The following is a 23,152-nucleotide window of genomic DNA, read 5'->3' as shown; positions in this document are numbered from 1 at the left end:
GTGGCTAATATGTGTACAGTAATGTGCAGTGGCCATTATCAGCTTATTACAGGCCAGTAACACTAACTCACCCCTACTGTGACCAATCTGTGTACAGTAATGTACAGTGACCATTATCAGCTTATTACAGGCTGGTAACACTAACTCACCCCTACTGTTGCCAATCTGTGTACAGTAATGTACAGTGACCATTATAAGCTTACTACAGGCCAGTAACACTAAGTCACCCCTACTGTGGCCAATCTGTGTACAGTAATGTACAGTGACCATTATCAGCTTATTACAGGCCAGTAACAGTAACTCACCTCCTACTGTGACCAATCTGTGTACAGTAATGTGCAGTGACCATTATCAGCTTATTACAGGCCAGTAACACTAAGTCAATCCTACTGTGGCCAATCTGTGTACAGTAATGTACAGTGACCATTATTAGCTTATTACATGCCAGTAACACTAAGTCACCCCTACTGTGGCCAATCTGTGTACAGTAATGTACAGTGACCATTATCAGCTTATTATAGGCCAGTAACACTAATTCACCCCTACTGTGACCAATCTGTGTACAGTAATGTGCAGTGGCCATTATCAGCAGGCCAGTAACACTAAGTCATCCCTACTGTGGCCAATCTGTGTACAGTAATGTACAGTGACCATTATCAGCTTATTACAGGCTAGTAACACTAAGTCACCCCTACACCCCTACTGTGACCAATCTGTGTACAGTAATGTGCAGTGACCATTATCAGCTTATTACAGGCCAGTAACACTAAGTCACCCCTACTGTGGCCAATCTGTGTACAGTAATGTACAGTGACCATTATCAGCTTATTACAGGCCAATAACAATAAGTCATCCCTACTGTGGCCAATCTGTGTACAGTAATGTGCAGTGGCCATTATCAGCTTATTATAGGCCAGTAACACTAAGTCACCCTTACTGTGGCCAAATGAACATGTGTACACAGCATAACCTCTAACATGGGCAGTCTGTGATCAGTGACAGTCAAAACAACTAAAGATATTCAATATTTAATGTTGATTACTCACCTGTTCTACCCTCTATAAGCTCCTCATCTATAGTTGTCCCCATCATGTCACCCTCCTCTGCAGACTGCCGATCACTCCTCACATATGTTTCGTCTTCTTCCTCTTTAGTTGTCCTCATCATGTCACCCTCCTCCATAGACTGCTGATCACTCTTCACATACGTGTCTTCTTCTTCTTCCTCTTTAATTGTCACCATCGTGTCTCCCTCCTCCACAGACTGCTGATCACTCCTTACATATGTCTCTTCTTCTTCCTCTTTAATTGTCCTCATCATGTCACACTTGTCCCTAGACTGGTGATCACTCATCACATATGTCTCTTCTTCTTCCTCTTTATATGTCCCCATTATTTCACCCCCCTCCATAGACTGCTGATCACTCCTCACATACATCTCTTCTTCTTCTTCTTTAATTGCCCTAATCATGTCACTCTCCTCCATACACTGCTGATCACGCCTCACATATTGCATATCTTGTTCCTCTTTACTTGTCCCCAGCATTTCAACCTCCTCCATAGACAGTTGATCGCTCCTTACATATGTCTCTTGTTTTTTGAGCCCAGATCTTAGTTCTGAAAAGGATAAGAAATTATATATGTAAGATATTACTACTAATAAACAGAGAACACTAAATAACATAATTTGCTAGGGGCTGGCAATCTCCCATAGACTAGAGGCACTGACACTTTTAAGCTTGTGAGCTACTACAAAAATGACAAATTGAAAATGATCTACAAGGTAGAATTTACCTATAGGTGCAAGCCACAACTGCAGCACATGCACAGCGGCAGCCCATCAGTGATTACCACAAGCCACAGCTGCAGCACATGCACAGCGGCAGCCCATCAGTGATTACCACAAGCCACAACTGCAGCACATGCACAGCGGCAGTCCATCAGTGATTACCACAAGCCACAACTGCAGCACATGCACAGCGGCAGTCCATCAGTGATTACCACAAGCCACAACTGCAGCACATGCACAGCGGCAGCCCATCACTGATTACCACAAGCCACAGCTGCAGCACATGCACAGCGGCAGCCCATCAGTGATTACCACAAGCCACAACTGCAGTACATGCACAGCGGCAGCCCATCAGTGATTACTACAAGCCACAACTGCAGCACATGCACAGCGGCAGTCCATCAGTGATTACCACAAGCCACAACTGCGGCACATGCACAGCGGCAGTCCATCAGTGATTACCACAAGCCACATTGGCTTAGAAGAAGTTAGAAGATTGAGACAAGAGTCTCAATCTTCTAACTGTAATATTAAATACTTAACGCAGGAAGAAGTAAAGGCAAGACTAAATAAATTAAAAATAGACAAGGCACCTGGCCCGGATGGCATGCATCCTCGGGTCCTAAGAGAATTAAGTTCAGTTATAGCTAAGCCCCTTTATCTTATCTTTTGTGACTCTCTTGCAACTAGCAGAGTCCCAGTGGATTGGCGTACAGCCCACGTTTTCCCATTATTTAAGAAGGGCAAAAAATCTGATCCAGGAAATTATAGACCTGTAAGCTTAACATCAGTTGTATGCAAACTATTTAAGGGGTTACTAAGAGATGCTATGCATGACTTCATAGTAGAAAATAATCTTATTTCTCAGCATCAACATGGGTTTACTAAAGACAGGTCCTGTTTGACTAACATGCTCAGCTTTTATGAGGTAGTGAATGCTAATATGGATATTGGGAATGCTGTAGATGTGATATACTTGGACTTTGCAAAGGCCTTCGACACTGTTCCCCACAGAAGTCCGGTGCAAAAGTTGAGGATGCAAGGACTGGGGAAGAGTTTGTGTGCATGGATAGGGAACTGGCTAATGGACAGAAAACAAAGAGTTGTGGTCAATGGATCGTACTCAAAATGGGAGACTGTTAGCAGTGGGGTCCCACAGGGGTCTGTACTGGGTCCAGTGCTCTTCAATTTATTTATTAATGACCTAGTAGATGCAGTAGTGAGCAATGTTGCTATTTTTGCAGATGATACAAAATTGTGCAGAATCATCAACTCTCAGGAAGATAGTGTCATATTGCAACAGGATCTGGATAGGATGGCTATATGGGCACATACATGGCAGATGAAATTCAATGTTGACAAATGTAAAGTCATGCATTTTGGTCGTACCAATGGTCTAGCACCATACAAAATAAATGGGATACAGTTGGGAACATCAAACTTGGAGAAGGACTTAGGAGTACTCATCGACAACAAGTTAAATAATCGTACTCAATGCCAAGCCGCTGCAGCTAAAGCGAACAAAATTTTGGGATGCATTAAAAGGGAAATAAAAACTCGAGATGCTAGCATAATATTGCCCCTGTTTAACTCTCTAGTAAGGCCACATCTGGAATATGGAATTCAGTTCTGGGCACCACATTACAAAAAAGATATTGCAGTTTTAGAGCAGGTGCAGAGACGAGCTACAAAATTGAAACGTGGGATGGAAGGTCTCGCTTACCAAGAAAGCTTAGATAAACTGGGTTTATTTAGTCTAGAGAAAAGACGCCTTAGAGGAGATCTAATTAACATGTATAAATACATTAGAGGGCAATATAATAGCTTGGCGGATGAGCTTGTCCCTAGGCCTTCTCAAAGGACTAGAGGACATGAGCTGCGCATGGAGGAAAAACGTTTTAGCCATTTATTTAGGAAAGGGTTCTTTACAGTAAGAGTGGTTAAGATGTGGAATGCATTGCCACAGGAAGTCGTTATGGCAAACTCTATACCTGCATTTAAAGGGGGCTTAGATGCTTTCCTTGCGTTGAAAGACATCCATGGCTACAATTACTAGGTTATGCCTAATGATGTTGATCCAGGGATTTTATCTGATTGCCATCTGGAGTCAGGAAGGAATTTTTCCCATTTGGGGCTAATTGGACCATGCCTGGTGGGGTTTTTTTCGCCTTCCTCTGGATCAACAGGGGTATGTGGAGGACGGGCTGGAGTTGTACTTTGTACTGGTTGAACTCGATGGACGTATGTCTTTTTTCAGCCAAAATAACTATGTAACTATGTAACTATGTAACAACTGCAGCACATGCACAGCGGCAGCCCATCACTGATTACCACAAGCCACAGCTGCTGCACATGCACAGCAGCAGTCCATCAGTGATTACCACAAGCCACAACTGCAGCACATGCACAGCGGCAGCCCATCACTGATTACCACAAGCCACAACTGCAGCACATGCACAGCAGCAGCCCATCAGTAATTACCACAAGCATCAACTGCAGCACATGCACAGCGGTATCCCATCAGTGATTACCACAAGCCACAACTGCAGCACAAGCACAGCGGCAGCCCATCAGTGATTACCACAAGCCACAGCTGCAGCACATGCACAGCGGCAGCCGATCAGTGATTACCACAAGCCACAACTGCAGCACATGCACAGCGGCAGCTCATCAGTGATTACCACAAGCCACAACTGCAGCACATGCACAGCAGCAGCCAATCAGTGATTACCACAAGCCACAACTGCAGCACATGCACAGCGGCAGTCCATCAGTGATTACCACAAGCCACAACTGCAGCACATGCACAGCGGCAGTCCATCAGTGATTACTGCAAGCCACAACTACAGCACATGCACAGCGGCAGCCCATCAGTGATTACCACAAGCCACAGCTGCAGCACATGCATAGCGGCAGCCCATCAGCGATTACCACAAGCCACAACTGCAGCACATGCACAGCGACAGTCTATCAGTGACCACCACAAGCCACAACTACAGCACATGCACAGAAGCAATCCATCAGCGATTTCCAGAAGCCACAACTGCAGCACATGCACAGCGGCAGCCCATCAGTGACCACCACAAGCCACAACTGCAGCACATGCACAGCGGTAGCTCATCAGTGATTACCACAAGCCACAACTACAGCACTGGCACAGCGGCAGTCCATCAGTGATTACTACAAGCCACAGCTGCAGCACATGCACAGCGGCAGTCCATCAGTGAATACCACAAGCCACAACTGCAGCACATGCACAGCGGTAGCTCATCAGTGATTACCACAAGCCACAACTACAGCACTGGCACAGCAGCAGTCCATCAGTGATTACTACAAGCCACAGCTGCAGCACATGCACAGCGGCAGTCCATCAGTGATTACCACAAGCCACAACTGCAGCACATGCACAGCGGCAGTCAATCAGTAATTACCATAAGCCACAACTGCAGCACATGCACAGCGGCAGTCCATCAGTGATTACCACAAGCCACAACTGCAGCACATGCACAGCAGCAGTCCATCAGTGATTACCACAAGCCACAACTGCAGCACATGCACAGCGGCAGCCCATCACTGATTACCACAAGCCACAACTGCAGCACATGCACAGCAGCAGTCCATCAGTGATTACCACAAGCCACAACTGCAGCACATGCACAGCGGCAGCCCATCAGTGATTACCACAAGCCACAACTGCAGCACATGCACAGCAGCAGTCCATCAGTGATTACCACAAGCCACAACTGCAGCACATGCACAGCGGCAGCCCATCAGTGATTACCACATGCCACAACTGCGGCACATGCACAGCGGCAGTCCATCAGTAATTACCACAAGCATCAACTGCAGCACATGCACAGCAGTATCCCATCAGTGATTACCACAAGCCACAACTGCAGCACAAGCACAGCGGCAGCCCATCAGTGATTACCACAAGCCACAACTGCAGCACATGCACAGCGGCAGTCCATCAGTGATTACCACAAGCCACAACTGCAGCACATGCACAGCAGCAGCCAATCAGTGATTACCACAAGCCACAACTGCAGCACATGCACAGCGGCAGTCCATCAGTGACCACCACAAGCCACAACTACAGCACATGCACAGCGGCAGCCCATCAGTGATTACCACAAGCCACAGCTGCAGCACATGCATAGCGGCAGTCCATCAGCGATTACCACAAGCCACAACTGCAGCACATGCACAGCGACAGTCTATCAGTGACCACCACAAGCCACAACTACAGCACATGCACAGAAGCAATCCATCAGCGATTTCCAGTAGCCACAACTGCAGCACATGCACAGCGGCAGCCCATCAGTGATTACCACAAGCCACAACTGCAGCACATGCACAGCGGTAGCTCATCAGTGATTACCACAAGCCACAACTGCAGCACATGCACAGCGACAGTCTATCAGTGACCACCACAAGCCACAACTACAGCACATGCACAGAAGCAATCCATCAGCGATTTCCAGTAGCCACAACTGCAGCACATGCACAGCGGCAGCCCATCAGTGACCACCACAAGCCACAACTGCAGCACATGCACAGCGGTAGCTCATCAGTGATTACCACAAGCCACAACTACAGCACTGGCACAGCGGCAGTCCATTAGTGATTACTACAAGCCACAGCTGCAGCACATGCACAGCGGCAGTCCATCAGTGAATACCACAAGCCACAACTGCAGCACATGCACAGCGGTAGCTCATCAGTGATTACCACAAGCCACACCTGCAGCACATGCACAGCAGCAGCCCATCAGTGATTACTACAAGCCACAGCTGCAGCACATGCACAGCGGCAGTCCATCAGTGATTACCACAAGCCACACCTGCAGCACATGCTCAGCGACAGCCCATCAGTGATTACCACAAGCCACAGCTGCAGCACAGTCCATCAGTGATTACCACAAGCCACACCTGCAGCACATGCTCAGTGACAGCCCATCAGTGATTACCACAAGCCACAACTGCAGCACATGCACAGCAGCAGCCCATCAGTGATTACCACAAGCCACAACTGCAGCACATGCACAGCGGCAGCCCATCAGTGATTACCACACGCCACAACTGCAGCACATGCACAGCGGCAGTCCATCAGTGATTACCACAAGCCACAACTGCAGCACATGCACAGCGGCAGCCCATCAGTGATTACCACAAGCCACAACTGCAGCACATGCACAGCGGCAGTCCATCAGTGATTACCACAAGCCACAGCTGCAGCACATGCACAGCGGCAGCCCATCAGTGATTACCACAAGCCACAACTGCAGCACATGTACAGCAGCTAACAGGGTAATGTCCTCCGTCACAGGGAAGAGATACGGGCCTGCCTCCCAAAAAAAGCTGGGATAAACACAAAACTCCTGTGACTGCAGTAATAAACACAGATGATAACATGTGTATTTAGATTCATGATTTATAGCATAAGAAGTAATAGAGATCCAAAGATAAGGTAATACAGAGCGTGTGCGTATGTGTGAGGCACCAGCTGGAGGTGGTAGCTGCTCCACAAGGATCTTATGGGCTCAGTATTTAAAGTACAACTACTATCCCATTAGCGCTGCTTTTCACCTCAGTTGGCAGAACTTGCTGTGCTGCTAATTCTTGGAATGATTTGATCTCTCTCTCTAGCAGAAAATATAGAAAACAAAAGGAGAAGTCCTCTGTTATTGTCTCACACTGACATTTGGCCATAAATACACATTGCAGCAGTACTAATTACAAGCAGGAAAATGTAACCAATAAATAAATTTGCCTGGAGCACTTGCAAGCTTCTAAATAAATTGGACGCTAAAGGGTTAAAGGAAGTAGTTTTCTGTGAACCCCATCAAAAAAAAAAAATTAAATAAAAGCCAATGATAGTGAAAATATTTTTTTTCCAGGACATCCTTAGGACAGCATCCCTCCTTGAGACTTGTCTCATTCCCAGCTTTAGACAGGATGCTATTAGCATAAGATGCAAATAATAATTGAGGCAGATTGTCTGGCAGATTATCTCAGCAGATCAGCGCTCACACATGACAAATGATGTCTAAACAATGAGGTTACAGGGACATATTGGCTCTTTGGGGCACCACAGAGGTGGATTTGTTTGCCAGCAAATGCTAAATATTTTGTTCTCTGTGCCCACAGGACAATCCTCTGACTCTGGATGCATTTTCAGTGTATTGGGGATCAAATATAATCTGTGCGCTTCCTCCACTAAACTTATTACTGGAGGTACGCAACAAGATCCGGAAAGAACAGGACCGAGCCTGTTGAATATCAGCTATCCTTCTGTTAGTAGGCCCGAGCGACTATCTCTGCCCATCTTAAAGTGTAACTGTCGGGCATAAAATAAAAAATCAATTCTTTATTTTATCTAGTAAACAGGAAATAAGAATGCTAACCATGCAATCCAAAAGTTAAAATCTCTATTACTTTTCCTGTTGATAAATGATCATTCACCAGTTTACCTGACTCTTATTTGGTACATTGCCACACAAAGGAAGTTGCAGGGCATGTTGGGTTGTCTTTTTTTTTGCTTCTTTACTTTCCTCTCAGACTTTGCTAATGCAGCCTGATTGGCTGGAGCTTCTTTCCCTCCTGTTTTCCCCTCCCACACCTCTGTTCCTCTCTGATTGGCCAATATTTCTCATGCTAAGACAATGCACTTTCTATTGCAGAGCTGGGTGCACGTGCCTGAAGGCGGGCAATGCGTACACAATCAGGCAGAGGAGAGTAAGGAAGGAAATGACATCAGGATTGGCTTCATCATCCTAGGGGATTTTAACAGGGCCAACCTCCGCCAAGAACTTCCACGCTTCTATCAACACATCACCTGCCCCACTAGGAATGCAAACACTCTCGACCACTGCTACACGGTCTTGAGGGACGCCTACAAAGCCACCTTATGGGCAGCACTAGGCGCATCCGACCACTGCCTCATCCACCTAATTCCCACCTACAGGAGGCGCCTTGAAACTGCAAAACCAGTCCTTAAATCAACCAAAGTGTGGTGAAGCAGGGCCAAGCTTCAACTTCAGGCCTGCTTCGACTGCACAGACTGGAAGGCCCTGGAAGCACCAAATCTGGATGAGTGGGCAGACACCGTGAGCTCGTACATCAGGTTCTGCGAGGACTCCTGCATACCAACAAAAACTCACAAACTCTATCCAAACGACAAGCCATGGTTCTCCAAGAAACTTCAGCAACTGCGCAGAAGCAAGGAAGCCGCAAACAAGTTTGGGAACACAGAAGGGCAAGAAACTTCCTCGACAGGGACCTGAGGAGCGCAAAGAAGGGATACGCAGACAAGCTGAAGCTGTTTGGCGGGGACTTAAAGCATCCACAAATTACAAGCCCCCCCAAAGCGCACCTCCCAGCACTGAGCTGGCGGAAAACCTCAGCGACTTCTACTGCAGGTTCGAGGAGAGTGAGACTCCTGCGAGGCTTCCGAAGCTACAGGCTTCACCCAATACCGCAGTACCACCATGTCAAAACTTGCCTCCCCCAGCCGTAAAAGAGTTGGACGTGGCGTGCCACCTGTCCAGGCTAAAGGCCAGGAAAGCCTCATGCCCCGATGGAGTGTCGCCAGCCTGCCTGAAAGCATGCGCACAGCAGCTTGCTCCTATCCTTTCCCCCGTCTTCAACAAGTCCCTACAGTGTGTCAAAGTACCGGCATGCTTCAAGAGGTCCACCATCATCCCTGTACCCAAAAAGCAGGGCACGTCCGACCTCAATAATTTTAGGCCTGTCGCCTTCACATCGGTCATAATGGAAACTTTCGAAAAGGTGGTCCTGCCCCTCCTTAAACACAAAGCCGAAACCCAGCTAGACCCGTACCAATTTGCTTACAGGGCAAATAGGTCGACCGACGACGCCATTAACATCTGTCTGGAGCTTGTCAACAATCACCTTGACAAACCAAATTCATATGCCAGGGTTCTCCTCCTCGACTTCAGCTCGGCATTTAACACCATTAGCCCCCAAATACTATAAGAGAACCTGGCTGAGCTCAGGGTCCACCCCACACTCCAACTGTGGATCAATGACTTCCTTACAAACAGATCTCAGGTGGTAAAGCTGGGCTCCACCTCCTGGCAACCAAAGACCACCAACACAGGGGCCCCACAAGGCTGCGTCTTGTCACCATTCCTGTTCTCCCTTTACACAAACAATTGCAGATCCTCGGCAAGCTCTGTCAAAGTAATCAAATTTGCAGACAACACCACCATAGTCGGCCTGATCTCCAATAATGATGAGCAGGCATACCGCCACCAGGTGGACAGGATTTGCCACTGGTGCAAGGAGAACAAATTGGTCCTCAACAATGCAAAAACAATAGTTACTCACCGGGTAACGTTCTTTCTAGTGATCCTCTGGGACAAGACTCCGAGAGATATCCACGCCCCTTCCAGGAAATATTTCAATCCCTCCCCTATAAAAGAAAGGCCATGAGAATCTCCCCTCAGTCTTAAATAATAACTGTCTAGAACTCTTCCTTTCACTTATTTATACTATGAACCACTCCATACCAAGTACAGAATTAATCTATTATACCCCAATCGGGTGGGACTCTTGTCCCAGAGGATCACTAGAAAGAACGTTACCCGGTGAGTAACTATTGTTTTATCCAGTGATCCTCTGGGACAAGACTCCGAGATGATAAGCAAGAATCAAACCTCAGGGTGGGTAGCAGCCTTCAGGACCTTACGACCAAAGGCTTGCTGTTGTTCTGATAACACATCCAACTTATAATGTTTCACAAAAGTGTTAAAACTTGACCACGTAGCGGCTTTGCAAATCTGCTCCGGGGTAGCACCAGAATTATGTGCCCAGGATGATGCTACTGCTCTAGTTGAATGTGCCGTGAAGGACAACGAGAGTTCCAGGTTCAACAAAGAATAAGACATATTAATAGCTTTCTTAATCCATCTAGATATAGTAGATTTGGATGCAGTGCAACCTTTATTCTTACCCCCAAATAGGACAAACAAGGAATCCGACTTCCTAAATTCTGAAGTAGTCTTGATATAGTGTAAAATACACCTTCTAACATCTACTAGGTACAGATCTTTATCCTTCTTTTTTCCCCCCTGGATACTAAAGGAAGGAATAACAATAGATTGAGATATATGGTATTTGGACACCACCTTGGGAAGAAACCCTGGGTCTGTCTGCAAAACTAATCTGTCTCCTAAATCCTGAAAATATGGAGGCTTACAAGATAACGCTTGTATCTCACTGACCCTCCTAGCTGTAGATATGGCGGTGAGGAACACAGTTTTAATTGTAACATGCAATAAATCACTCTGGTCCAATGGTTCAAATGGAGTCCTGGATAACCCTTTTAGCACTGACGGTAGATCCCACGGGGACACATTAGGTGCTTTTGTTGGAACCTGTCTACTAATAGCTTTAAAAAATCTTACCACCAAGTCCTCCGCAGCTAATTTTTTACCTGTCATGGCAGCCAAGGCTGAAACCTGCACCTTTAATGTGCTGACTGATAAACCTTTTTCCCAACCTTCCTGCAAAAAATCCAATAATGCTGGAATAGAAAAAGAATCATAGGAGGAAGAATCTAACCAATGAAAAAAAGTTTTCCAATACTTAATATACATACTTCTGGTAGAATCCTTTCTACTTTTCAATAAAGTTTGAATAACTCTACTGGAAAGTCCCTTGTTCTTAAGCCAAACTACCTCAGGATCCAGGCTGCTAGTTTTAACTTTTCCACCTCCGGATGCCAAAGCTTTCCTTGGTACAGTAGATCTTTCCTGTCCGGCAGCCTCAGAGGAGGTTCCACAGCTAACTTTTTTAAAATTGAGAACCAACTTCTTTTTGGCCAAACCGGCGCAATCAGAATTAATGGGGCTTGAATCTCCTTCCATTTTTTGATGACTAATGGAATGAGAGGCAGAGGAGGAAAAGCAAACGCCAGAGGAAAGTTCCATACTTGTGACAGCGCATCTATCCCCCAAGGCTCGTCCCTTGGATTTATCGAGCAAAAAACTGGCAGAAGAGCATTCTGCTTCGTCGCAAAAAGATCGATTGAAGGAACACCCCAGACATCTGAAATCAGAGCAAAAACCTCTCTATTCAGGGCCCATTCTCCCGGAAGAACAGCATTCCTGCTTAGCTTGTCCGCGTCTAGATTCTGAAGACCCTTCAGATGAAGAGCTTTCAGAGATAGCACATTCACCTGGGCCCAAGTACAGATTTCCTTTGCCTCCTCTTGCAACCATTCCGACCTCGTGCCCCCTTGCTTGTTTATATATGCCACAGTGGTGGAATTGTCTGACCTCACCATAACATGTTTGTTTTGTACAATCTTTTGTGCTTGAATGAGAGCCAACTTTACTGCCCTCAATTCTTTCCGATTGGACGAGAATTTTTTCTCTTCCTGATTCCACTGTCCCTGAAAGGCCTGATGCTCCACGTGAGCACCCCACCCCCAAGCACTGGCATCTGTTGTGATAGTTACTTCTCTGGGGTATACCCATAAGTTCCCCTGGGACAGATTTCCCTTGTTCAGCCACCAGTCCAAATCCCGGATGACTGTTAAGGGAAGCATAACTTCCTGATCCAAGTTCCGCTGAGATCTGTCCCAGTTCTTTAATAGAAAAGACTGAAGCAGTCTTTGGTGCGCTAAAGCCAACTGAACTGTTGGCGCTGTGGAAGACAAAAGTCCCAGAGTTCTCATAATCACTCTTAAGGAAACTTTTGGGTTCCTTTGTAGACCGGTTATTTCGTTCATAACCTGGTCTATCTTCTCCTGTGGCAGGAACATCTTTTGAACTGACGTGTCTACCATCATTCCTAAAAATTTTATCGTTTGAGTTGGTATTAATACAGATTTTTCTCGATTTACCAACCACCCCAGATCTGCCAGATACCTTAAAGAAGTCTCTAGATGTGCCTTCAAAAGCTCCATCGAATCGGCAAAAATCAAAATATCGTCGAGATAAAAAAAAAAATCACCTGGATAGCTTGGTTCCGGAGAGGAACCAGAGCTTCCGCCATAATTTTTGTAAAAATGCGAGGTGCCGAACTGATCCCGAAGGGAAGGCAAGTGAATTGGAAGTGACACAGAGTGCCTTCTAGAGATACGGCAAACCTGAGGTATTTCTGTGAATATGGGTGAATGGGAACATGCCAATATGCATCCTGCAGATCCAAATTGAACATGAATGACTCTGCTTCCATCAGATTTCTGATAGAATAAATCGATTCCATCCTGAATCGTTTGTACTTGACCAACGGATTTAATTTCTTTAGGTTGAGAATCAAACGGAATTTCCCCGACTCTTTCTTTACCAGAAACACGGAAGAGTAGAACCCCCTTCCTTGCTCCGACCGAACTACCGGAATGATCCTTTCTGATCTACCATGATTTTCAGAATACGAGACAATTCCTGCGACATTGTCGCATCTATCGGATTTCTTGCTATCATAAATATGTTGGGAGGAACCGAATTGAACTCTATTCGATAACCCATTTTCACAATTGCGCAGATGTATGGGCTGTCGACTGAATTCCTCCACACCTCGCTGAAGTTCTTCAGCCGACCCCCCACTTGATGGTCATTGGGGTTTCTTATTATCCTGGGGCTTGATAAGAAAACTCCCCTTACCATTTTTGTTAAAGGACCATCCTTTCCTTTTAGATTGTCCTTGACGCTGATTACGCGGCCTATTGAAAGGACGTTTGATAGGTTGCGTAACCTTTTTCTTTGGAAAGACCTTCTTACTAGAAGTCCTTTCCAAGGTAGCATCTAACTCGGGCCCAAACAACAGATTACCTGTAAATGGGACTGAACATAACCTGGATTTTGAAGTGATACTTCCTTCCCAAGTTTTAAGCCAAACTGATCTTCTAGTAACGTTGGCTAAACCAGCTGCTCTCGCTGTATACTTAATGCCCTCTGCTGATGCATCTGCCAGATAGCTAGTGCCTTTAAACAGTAATTCTAAGGCCTCCAGAAGTTCTTCCTTAGAAGCCCCCTCCTGAATCTTATTTTTAAATTGATCCAACCACAACAACATAGTTCTAGATACACACGTAGAAGCTATGGTCGGCCTAAAAATAGCCGAAATAGCTTCCCATGTACGTTTAGAAAAAGCGTCCGTTTTCCTATCTAACGGGTCTTTTAAGGAGCCTAAATCTTCAAAGGCCAACTCTCCCTCTTTTACCATTTGTGAAAAAGGCGTATCAAGTTTAGGACATTTACCCCAAATATTAACCTCCTCTTCACTAAACGGAAATCTTCTCTTCATTCCTTTAGAAAATACAAGTTTTTTATCAGGCTCGGTCCATTCCTTCAGGATAGACTGGCGAATAGACTTATGAACTGGAAAAACAATGCCTTCACTGTCTTGCCAACCTTCATAGAGTTTATCATGAGGAGTTAACGAATCTGAATTCCCTTTATCAATCTGTAAGGTATCAACAATAGCATCAATAAGGCCCTCTGTGTCCTCAATTTAAAATTTAAATTTAGACGGGGTCTCTTTAAATTCTTCTGCACTATCATGGGAATCTGAACCCACCTCCCCTTCTGAAGTAGAAGAAACTGCTGGTACAGGGGTTTCTGGTTTAGATTGTGTCTTAGTTTCAGCCAAAGAAGATTTAAACTGTTTAATAGTATCAGCCATTTCCTGTCTAAAGGCTCTTATTGTATCCTTGACAGAGAGGCCATCCTCTGCTAAAACCTTCTTAGAGCAGGGTTTGCAGAGTGTCTTTTCCCATTCAGCTGGCAATCGTGCATTGCATACTGGGCACTTTTTCTTGGATCCATCTTTGGCCTGCAAAACATGATCCACAATACCCACCATTAGAATGGAAAAAAATTTGCCCAAAAAGTTCTAAGTATTTTACTAGCGCTGAAAAATACCTTAGAAGGACCAGCTCCTTCCTCCCCCGGAGCCACAGACATTGCGACTGTCCTGTTCGCTCCACAGAGCCAGAGTGAGAGGAAGCCGGCACGTCCCACCGCCTCCCTTATACTAACCCCGCCCTGGTTTCCGCCGGAAGTGACGTCAGCGGTAGCCGCGCGCGCGGCTATAAAACTTCCCCAGAACAGACCCGATGGATCTTCTGTTCCACTGACGCTGTCTTCAGCTGTGTGCAAGACAGCCCACCGCCACCTCCAACCAGGCCAGAGGGATCGAGGACGCCATCCCGTTTTCTCCCTTCTCTTAAGGGAGCAAACACGAGGCAAGGTAATAAACCTTGATGCTGCCAGACTGACCAACTCAGTCTCGGCAGCCCCCTACAAGGTTCCCCAAGCCCTACCTACCATAGACCTGGTTCACCCGAGGGAAAGAAACCTCCTTCTCGCGCAGGAAATATTTCAAAACTGAGGGGAGATTCTCATGGCCTTTCTTTTATAGGGGAGGGATTGAAATATTTCCTGGAAGGGGCGTGGATATCTCTCGGAGTCTTGTCCCAGAGGATCACTGGATAAAACGGTTGAGATTATCATTGACTTTAGGAAACATGCCTCCACCCCACCTCCACTGCACATTGGTGGAACGGAGGTGGAGAAAGTGCCCTGTGTCTGCCTCCTGGGCACCACCATCTCCAACACCCTGAAGTGAAAGGCAAACACTGTCTCCACCCAGAGGAAAGCCCAGCAGAGGCTTTACTTCCTCCACTAACTGAAGAAGTTCGGCATGTCCTGAAAACTCCTGACGAACTTCTATACCGCAACCATTGAATCCGTCCTCTGTTCTTCGATCACTGTCTGGTATGCTGGCTCCACCGAAGACGACAGACGCAAACTATAGAGGGTCATCAGGTCAGCGCAAATACACTCCCTGCCCTAGACCTCCTATACAATGCCAGACTATGCTCCAGAGCACTAAAGATTGCCAAGGATCCCTCCCACCCTCCCACCAGTTTTTCAATCAGCTCCCCTTGGGGCGGAGTTACCTGAGGTACCGGTCTATCTCCACAAAGACCACGAGACACAAAAACAGCTTCTTCCCCTCAGCTGTAATTTCACTCAACTCTATAAACTCTGCCCGGGCTCTCCCCCCGTAGACCCCCCGTGTTGACTCTCTGCCTGTAAACCACATGGCAGATGTGTTTGAAAAAAGTATTATGTATGTTTTTGAGATGAAGTGATGTCTACTATGTTCTATGCTCTGTTGTCTCTTATGTTTCTATGTATATGCCCTGTATTCATGTGCCAAGCCCAATTCCAGGCACTACCCAGTCGTGCTTGGCGAAATAAATGCGATTCTGATTCAAGATAGACACAGTTAAAATGGAGAATCCTAAGAAGGATTTTCTCTTTTTCTTTACTATAGAAAAATCACTAAAATCAAAATATGGACAGTGCAATACATGTGTTATGTAAGTAGAGCAAGAATTTATCTACTTACATATGTGTTTTTTTTTTCTGAGATAGTATTGCTGACAGCTCCTCTTTAAAGGACTTACGAGACGAGATTACAAAAAAAGTTAAGTACCTGCAGCAAATTTGAATGCACGGAGGACGCCATCTGGTGTCCTCCGTGCATTCAAATTTGCTGCAGGTACTTAACTTTTTTTTTTGTAATCTCGCCTCATAAGGGCCATTGATCGAAATAGATCAAAATCGGCTGCAAATCAATCGACTTGCTGATTTGAAAAAATCGATTTCTGATCGATTCTATAGAATTGGTCAATGGATGAGTGAAATCGACCAGCGTATGGCCACCTTAAGTCACCCCTACTGTGACCAATCTGTGTACAGTAATGTGCAGTGACCATTATCAACTTACTACAGGCCAGTAACACTAAGTCACCCCTACTGTGACCTATCTGTGTACAGTAATGTACAGTGACCATTATCAGCTTATTACAGGCTGGTAACACTAAGTCACCTCTACTGTGACCAATCTGTGTACAGTAATGTGCAGCGACCATTATCAGCTTATTACAGGCCAGTAACACTAAATCACTCCTACTGTGACCAATCTGTGTACAGTAATGTACAGTGACCATTATCAGCTTATTACAGGCCGATAATACTAACTCACCCCAACTGTGACCAATCTGTGTACAGTAATGTACAGTTACCATTATCAGCTTATTACAGGCCAATAACACTAAGTCACCCCTACTGTGACCAATCTGTGTACAGTAATGTACAGTTACCATTATCAGCTTATTACAGGCCAGTAACACTAACTCACCCCTACTGTGACCAATCTGTGTACAGTAATGTACAGTGACCATTATCAGCTTATTACAGGCCAGTAACACTAAGTCACCCCTACTGTGACCAATCTGTGTACAATAATGTACAGTGACCATTATCAGCTTATTACAGGCCAGTAACACTAAGTCACCCCCTACTGTGACCAATCTATGTACAGTAATGTACAGTGACCATTATCAGCTTATTACAGGCCGGTAACACTAAGTCACCCCTACTGTGACCAATCTGTGTCCAGTAATGTGCAGTGGCCATTATCAGCTTATTACAGTCCAGTAACACTAAGTCACCTCCTACTGTGACCAATCTGTGTCCAGTAATGTGCAGTGGCCATTATCAGCTTATTACAGGCTGGTAACACTAAGTCACCCCTACTGTGGCCAATCTGTGTACAGTAATGTGCAGTGGCCATTATCAGCTTATTACAGGCCAGTAACACTAAGTCATCCCTACTGTGGCCAATCTGTGTACAGTAATGTACAGTGACCATTATCAGCTTATTACAGGCCGGTAACACTAAGTCACCTCCTACTGTGACCAATCTGTGTACAGTAATGCGCAGTGGCCATTATCAGCATATTAGAGACCGCTAATCCATTAAAAAACAAAACAGGGCACTCCAAAGCCATGAGCGTGTCTGTACTGTTATTGTTAGTAAGCTTTCATTAAACACAATAAAGAAACATAGTTTTAGATGAGAATAATTGAACATGTGTATGTAGCATAACCTCTAATATGGCCAGTCTGTGAGCAGTGACAGTCATAACAACTAAAGATATTCAATATTTAATGTTGATTACTCACCTGCTCTACCCTCTATAAGCTCCTCATCTATAGTTGTCCCCATCATGTCACCCTCCTCTGCAGACTGCCGATCACGCCTCACATATTGCATATCTTGTTCCTCTTTAATTGTCCTCATCATGTCACTCTCCTCATTAGACGGTTGATCACACCTTACATATGTCTCTTGTTCTTTGAGCTCAGATCATAGTTCTGAAAAAGATAAATTATTTATGTAAGATATTAGTACTAATAAACAGAGAACACTAAATAACATAATTTGCTAGGGGCTGGTCATCTCCCATAGACCAGAGGCACTGACACTTTTAAGCTTGTGAGCTACTTCAAAAACAACAAATTGAAAATGATCTACAAGGTAGAAATTACCTACAGATACAAGCCACAACTGCAGTACATGCACAGCGGCAGTCCATCAGTGATTACCACAAGCCACAACTGCAGTACATGCACAGCAGCAGTCCATCAGTGATTACCACTAGCCACAACTACAGCACATGCACAGCGGCAGTCCATCAGTGATTACCACAAGCCACAACTGCAGCACATGCACAGCGGCAGTCCATCAGTGATTACCACAAGCCACAACTACAGCACATGCACAGTGGCAGTCCATCAGTGATTACCACAAGCCACAACTACAGCACATGCACAGTGGCAGGCCATCAGTGATTACCACAAGCGACAACTGCAGCACATGCACAGCAGCAGTCCATCAGTGATTACCACAAGCCACAACTGCAGCACATGCACAGCGGCAGTCCATCAGTGATTACCACAAGCCACAACTGCAGTACATGCACAGCGGCAGTCCATCAGTGATTACCACAAGCCACAACTACAGCACATGCACAGCGGCAGTCCATCAGTGATTACCACAAGCCACAACTACAGCACATGCACAGTGGCAGTCCATCAGTGATTACCACAAGCCACAACTACAGCACATGCACAGTGGCAGTCCATCAGTGATTACCACAAGCGACAACTGCAGCACATGCACAGCAGCAGTCCATCAGTGATTACCACAAGCCACAACTGCAGCACATGCACAGCGGCAGTCCATCAGTGATTACCACAAGCCACAACTACAGCACATGCACAGCGGCAGTCCATCAGTGATTACCACAAGCCACAACTGCAGCACATGCACAGCGGCAGTCCATCAGTGATTACCATAAGCCACAGCTGCAGCACATGCACAGCGGCAGTCCATCAGTGATTACCACAAGCCACAACTGCAGCACATGCACAGCGGCAGTCCATCAGTGATTACCACAAGCCACAACTACAGCACATGCACAGTGGCAGTCCATCAGTGATTACCACAAGCCACAACTACAGCACATGCACAGCGGCAGTCCATCAGTGATTACCACAAGCGACAACTGCAGCACATGCACAGCGGCAGTCCATCAGTGATTACCACAAGCCACAACTGCAGCACATGCACAGCGGCAGTCCATCAGTGATTACCACAAGCCACAACTGCAGCACATGCACAGCGGCAGTCCATCAGTGATTACCACAAGCCACAACTGCAGCACATGCACAGCGGCAGTACATCACTGATTACCACAAGCCACAACTGCAGCACATGCACAGCGGCAGTACATCACTGATTACCACAAGCCACAACTGCAGCACATGCACAGCGGCAGTACATCACTGATTACCACAAGCCACAACTGCAGCACATGCACAGCGGCAGTCCATCAGTGATTACCACAAGCCACAACTGCAGCACATGCACAGCGGCAGTACATCACTGATTACCACAAACCACAACTGCAGCACATGCACAGCGGCAGTACATCACTGATTACCACAAGCCACAACTGCAGCACATGCACAGCGGCAGTACATCACTGATTACCACAAGCCACAACTGTGGCACATGCACAGCGGCAGCCCATCAGAGATTACCACAAGCCACACCTGCAGCACATGCACAGCAGCAGTCCACCAGTGATTACCACAAGCCACAACTGCAGCACATGCACAGCGGCAGTCCATCAGTGATTACCACAAGCCACAACTACAGCACATGCACAGCGGCAGTCCATCAGTGATTACCACAAGCCACAACTACAGCACATGTACAGTGGCAGTCCATCAGTGATTACCACAAGCGACAACTGCAGCACATGCACAGCAGCAGTCCATCAGTGATTACCACAAGCCACAACTGCAGCACATGCACAGCGGCAGTACATCACTGATTACCACAAGCCACAACTGCAGCACATGCACAGCGGCAGTACATCACTGATTACCACAAGCCACAACTGCAGCACATGCACAGCGGCAGTACATCACTGATTACCACAAGCCACAACTGCAGCACATGCACAGCGGCAGCCCATCAGAGATTACCACAAGCCACACCTGCAGCACATGCACAGCAGCAGTCCACCAGTGATTACCACAAGCCACAACTGCAGCACATGCACAGCGGCAGCCCATCAGTAATTACCACAAGCCACAACTGCAGCACTTACACAGCAGCAGTCCATCAGTGATTACCACAAGCCACAACTACAGCACATGCACAGTGGCAGTCCATCAGTGATTACCACAAGCGACAACTGCAGCACATGCACAGCAGCAGTCCATCAGTGATTACCACAAGCCACAACTGCAGCACATGCACAGCGGCAGTCCATCAGTGATTACCACAAGCCACAACTACAGCACATGCACAGCGGCAGTCCATCAGTGATTACCACAAGCCACAACTACAGCACATGCACAGCAGCAGTCCATCAGTGATTACCACAAGCCACAACTGCAGCACATGCACAGCGGCAGTCCATCAGTGATTACCACAAGCCACAACTGCAGCACATGCACAGCGGCAGTACATCACTGATTACCACAAGCCACAACTGCAGCACATGCACAGCGGCAGTACATCACTGATTACCACAAGCCACAACTGCAGCACATGCACAGCGGCAGTACATCACTGATTACCACAAGCCACAACTGCAGCACATGCACAGCGGCAGTCCATCAGTGATTACCACAAGCCACAACTGCAGCACATGCACAGCGGCAGTACATCACTGATTACCACAAGCCACAACTGCAGCACATGCACAGCGGCAGTACATCACTGATTACCACAAGCCACAACTGCAGCATATGCACAGCGGCAGTACATCACTGATTACCACAAGCCACAACTGTGGCACATGCACAGCGGCAGCCCATCAGAGATTACCACAAGCCACACCTGCAGCACATGCACAGCAGCAGTCCACCAGTGATTACCACAAGCCACAACTGCAGTACATGCACAGCGGCAGTCCATCAGTGATTACCACAAGCCACAACTGCAGTACATGCACAGCAGCAGTCCATCAGTGATTACCACTAGCCACAACTACAGCACATGCACAGCGGCAGTCCATCAGTGATTACCACAAGCCACAACTGCAGCACATGCACAGCGGCAGTCCATCAGTGATTACCACAAGCCACAACTACAGCACATGCACAGTGGCAGTCCATCAGTGATTACCACAAGCCACAACTACAGCACATGCACAGTGGCAGGCCATCAGTGATTACCACAAGCGACAACTGCAGCACATGCACAGCAGCAGTCCATCAGTGATTACCACAAGCCACAACTGCAGCACATGCACAGCGGCAGTCCATCAGTGATTACCACAAGCCACAACTGCAGTACATGCACAGCGGCAGTCCATCAGTGATTACCACAAGCCACAACTACAGCACATGCACAGCGGCAGTCCATCAGTGATTACCACAAGCCACAACTACAGCACATGCACAGTGGCAGTCCATCAGTGATTACCACAAGCCACAACTACAGCACATGCACAGTGGCAGTCCATCAGTGATTACCACAAGCGACAACTGCAGCACATGCACAGCAGCAGTCCATCAGTGATTACCACAAGCCACAACTGCAGCACATGCACAGCGGCAGTCCATCAGTGATTACCACAAGCCACAACTACAGCACATGCACAGCGGCAGTCCATCAGTGATTACCACAAGCCACAACTGCAGCACATGCACAGCGGCAGTCCATCAGTGATTACCATAAGCCACAGCTGCAGCACATGCACAGCGGCAGTCCATCAGTGATTACCACAAGCCACAACTGCAGCACATGCACAGCGGCAGTCCATCAGTGATTACCACAAGCCACAACTACAGCACATGCACAGTGGCAGTCCATCAGTGATTACCACAAGCCACAACTACAGCACATGCACAGTGGCAGTCCATCAGTGATTACCACAAGCGACAACTGCAGCACATGCACAGCAGCAGTCCATCAGTGATTACCACAAGCCACAACTGCAGCACATGCACAGCGGCAGTCCATCAGTGATTACCACAAGCCACAACTGCAGCACATGCACAGCGGCAGTCCATCAGTGATTACCACAAGCCACAACTACAGCACATGCACAGCGGCAGTCCATCAGTGATTACCACAAGCCACAACTACAGCACATGCACAGTGGCAGTCCATCAGTGATTACCACAAGCCACAACTGCAGCACATGCACAGCAGCAGTCCATCAGTGATTACCACAAGCCACAACTGCAGCACATGCACAGCGGCAGTCCATCAGTGATTACCACAAGCCACAACTACAGCACATGCACAGCGGCAGTCCATCAGTGATTACCACAAGCCACAACTACAGCACATGCACAGTGGCAGTCCATCAGTGATTACCACAAGCCACAACTACAGCACATGCACAGTGGCAGTCCATCAGTGATTACCACAAGCGACAACTGCAGCACATGCACAGCAGCAGTCCATCAGTGATTACCACAAGCCACAACTGCAGCACATGCACAGCGGCAGTCCATCAGTGATTACCACAAGCCACAACTGCAGCACATGCACAGCGGCAGTACATCACTGATTACCACAAGCCACAACTGCAGCACATGCACAGCGGCAGTACATCACTGATTACCACAAGCCACAACTGCAGCACATGCACAGCGGCAGTACATCACTGATTACCACAAGCCACAACTGCAGCACATGCACAGCGGCAGTCCATCAGTGATTACCACAAGCCACAACTGCAGCACATGCACAGCGGCAGTACATCACTGATTACCACAAACCACAACTGCAGCACATGCACAGCGGCAGTACATCACTGATTACCACAAGCCACAACTGCAGCACATGCACAGCGGCAGTACATCACTGATTACCACAAGCCACAACTGTGGCACATGCACAGCGGCAGCCCATCAGAGATTACCACAAGCCACACCTGCAGCACATGCACAGCAGCAGTCCACCAGTGATTACCACAAGCCACAACTGCAGCACATGCACAG

The 23,152-nt window shown here is 47.0% G+C and overlaps 1 protein-coding gene across 2 annotated transcripts in view; it reads right to left on the bottom strand.

Annotated features, from left to right (window-relative positions):
* LOC137535364 (zinc finger protein 665-like) overlaps window positions 1-23,152 on the bottom strand; it is a 68,846-nt gene that overhangs the window by 35,114 nt on the left and 10,580 nt on the right. The window contains exons 2-3 of one of the 2 annotated variants that reach the window (XM_068257195.1): window positions 17,801-17,992; window positions 1,047-1,616 (exon numbers count right to left, since the gene is read on the bottom strand). In XM_068257195.1, coding sequence (XP_068113296.1) covers window positions 1,047-1,616; window positions 17,801-17,921 — 691 coding nt within the window. In that variant the 5' untranslated portion in view covers window positions 17,922-17,992. Of the gene's footprint in view, window positions 1-1,046; window positions 1,617-7,376; window positions 7,406-17,800; window positions 17,993-23,152 lie in introns of those variants that run through there. The other variant, XM_068257196.1, reaches the window with a different exon arrangement.

This window comes from Hyperolius riggenbachi, chromosome 10 (genome assembly GCF_040937935.1).
Source record: "Hyperolius riggenbachi isolate aHypRig1 chromosome 10, aHypRig1.pri, whole genome shotgun sequence".
In the NCBI taxonomy this organism is placed as follows: Eukaryota; Metazoa; Chordata; class Amphibia; order Anura; family Hyperoliidae; genus Hyperolius; species Hyperolius riggenbachi.
Note: the sequence above shows the minus strand (reverse complement) of the source record. Positions and strands in the feature narration are given on the sequence as shown.